At 43.8% G+C, this 2,089-nt stretch overlaps 1 protein-coding gene across 1 annotated transcript; it reads right to left on the bottom strand.

Annotated features, from left to right (window-relative positions):
- Positions 1-745: 745 nt before the first annotated feature.
- Positions 746-1,681, bottom strand: LOC100073848 (trace amine-associated receptor 2). Its single transcript, XM_001506568.3, has one exon. The coding sequence runs from the start codon at positions 1,664-1,666 to the stop codon at positions 746-748; it is 921 nt and encodes a 306-aa protein (XP_001506618.3). The 5' UTR covers positions 1,667-1,681.
- Between the last annotated feature and the right edge of the window lie 408 nt (positions 1,682-2,089).

Below are 2,089 nucleotides of genomic sequence, written 5' to 3'. Positions count from 1 at the left end.
AGCTCCCACCTACCTCACTTCACTACTCTCCTACTACAACCCAGCCTGCACACTTTGCTCCTCTAATGCTAACCTTCTCACTGTGCCTGATTCTCACCTATCTCACCGATGACTCCTCACCCACATCCTGTCTCTGGCCTGGGATGCCCTCCCTCCTCAAATCCAACAGGCAATTACTTCCCCCCTTCAAAGCCTTATTGAAGGCACATATCCTCCCAGAGGACTTCCCTGACTGAACCCCTCTTTCCTCTTATCCCACTCCCTTCTGCGTCACCCTGACTTGCTTGCTCCCTTTATTTATTCCCCCTCCCAGCCCTACAATATTTATGTACATATCTGTCATTTTTTTATATTAATGTCATTCTCTCCTTCTAGACTATAACCTTGTTGTGGGTGGGGAATGTGTCTTCTTATTGCTATATTGAACTCTTCCAAGTGCTTAATACAGTGTTCTGCACACAGTAAGCTCTCAATAAATACGAATGGATGAATGATTGAATGACTAGCACCCAGTTGGAAATCTGCCTTATGCAGATTCAGGAAAAAATCAGAGTTATCTTTCTTTCTAAAACTATCCTAAGCGGTGCATCATCAATTGGTCCATCAATCAATGGTATTTATTCAGCATTTAATATGTGACAAGCATTGTATTAGGCGCTAGGGAGAGTACAATACAACAGCATTGGTAGGGACATTCCCTGCTCAAAAGGAGCTTACATCATCCCTTTCCAAATGCAAAGCTGTGCTACTCAGACTCTTTATGAAGGAACAGATTAGTCGTATGGAAACCTGGGTTGAATATTTTGCCTAGGACAATGTATTTAAGTGCTCGACGAAACCAAGGATAGAAGAAACCATATATCAAAGGATTACAAGTGGAATTAAGATAGCCAAACCATGCCAGAGCATCAAACAACATGGCCGGAGTAGAAAAATTCAAAAATGGGTCAAGTAAAATTGTGAAAAAGCAGGGAAACCAGCACAAGAGGAAAACTCCCATGACAATGCCCAAGGTTTTAGCCGCTTTGCTGTCTTTCTTCAGTTGATGATTTGTATTTTCAGGCAGACTGTTGATGGCCTTAGCATGTTTCCGGGACACAGAAAATATTTTGCCATAAATTCCCACCATTACTGAACCAGGAGTAAAGAAGCCCGCCATAAATAAAGTGGTCCCCCAGAGCTTGTTGAACATAACCGGACAGGAACTGGAACACGCAACTAAAATGTCATAGCCCTCTATTCCAGCCGCATAAGCCTCTGACAGAACCACTCCGAAAGCAAACGCTCCTGGCACAGACCAACAGAGAAGCAGCAGGCGCTTAATCACCGGAATGGTCATTTTGGAAGAGTAACGCAGAGGATAACAAATGGCATAGAACCTATCGATGGCAACAGAGCAGAGGTGGAAGATAGAGGTGATGCTGAGCATCAAATCAAAGCTGTAATGGATTTTGCAAAAAGGGAGTCCAAAGTACCAGCAGTTTTCCACAGATCGGACCATGCTGTAAGGCATGATGGTCAAGCCCAGCAGGAAGTCCGTGGTCGCCATGGAGAGGATCAGGAAATTGGTGGGTGAGTGGAGCTGCTTGAAATAGGAAATGGAAATGATCATAGCAAGATTCCCAAAGATGGTGATGAAGATGGCGCCAGACATGACCAGGTACATCGAAGTCCGGATACCAAACGATCTGTCGTTTTCTGGGCAAGATCCGTTTCCATATTCAGAGCAGTCAACTGCTTCCTTGGGGAGAGCAGGAATATTCATCAAACTTTGTCAGTGAACATGTTGAGTGATGCCTATCTCCTTAGATGCATCATTCAATACTTGGTCATTCATTAACATGAACTATATCAGGTTTACCCCTGTAGTCCACCCAGCCCAATATTCTGGGTCTGACAGTGGAAAGGAGATCAATCAATCTATCAATCACAGTGACTGAGAGTTTATTTTGTGCGGAGCACTGTACTACATTTGGGAGAGTTCAATACAACAGAGTTGGTAGACACATTACCTGCCCACAAGAAGCTTAAAAACTTGAAATGTTGGGAGGAACCTCACAATGGTTGCCATCCTTGATATTCACCTTTG

Source organism: Ornithorhynchus anatinus, chromosome 2 (genome assembly GCF_004115215.2).
Source record: "Ornithorhynchus anatinus isolate Pmale09 chromosome 2, mOrnAna1.pri.v4, whole genome shotgun sequence".
NCBI lineage: Eukaryota > Metazoa > Chordata > Mammalia > Monotremata > Ornithorhynchidae > Ornithorhynchus > Ornithorhynchus anatinus.
The sequence above is the reverse complement of the archived record's forward strand: the minus strand, read 5'-3'. Positions and strand labels throughout refer to the sequence as shown.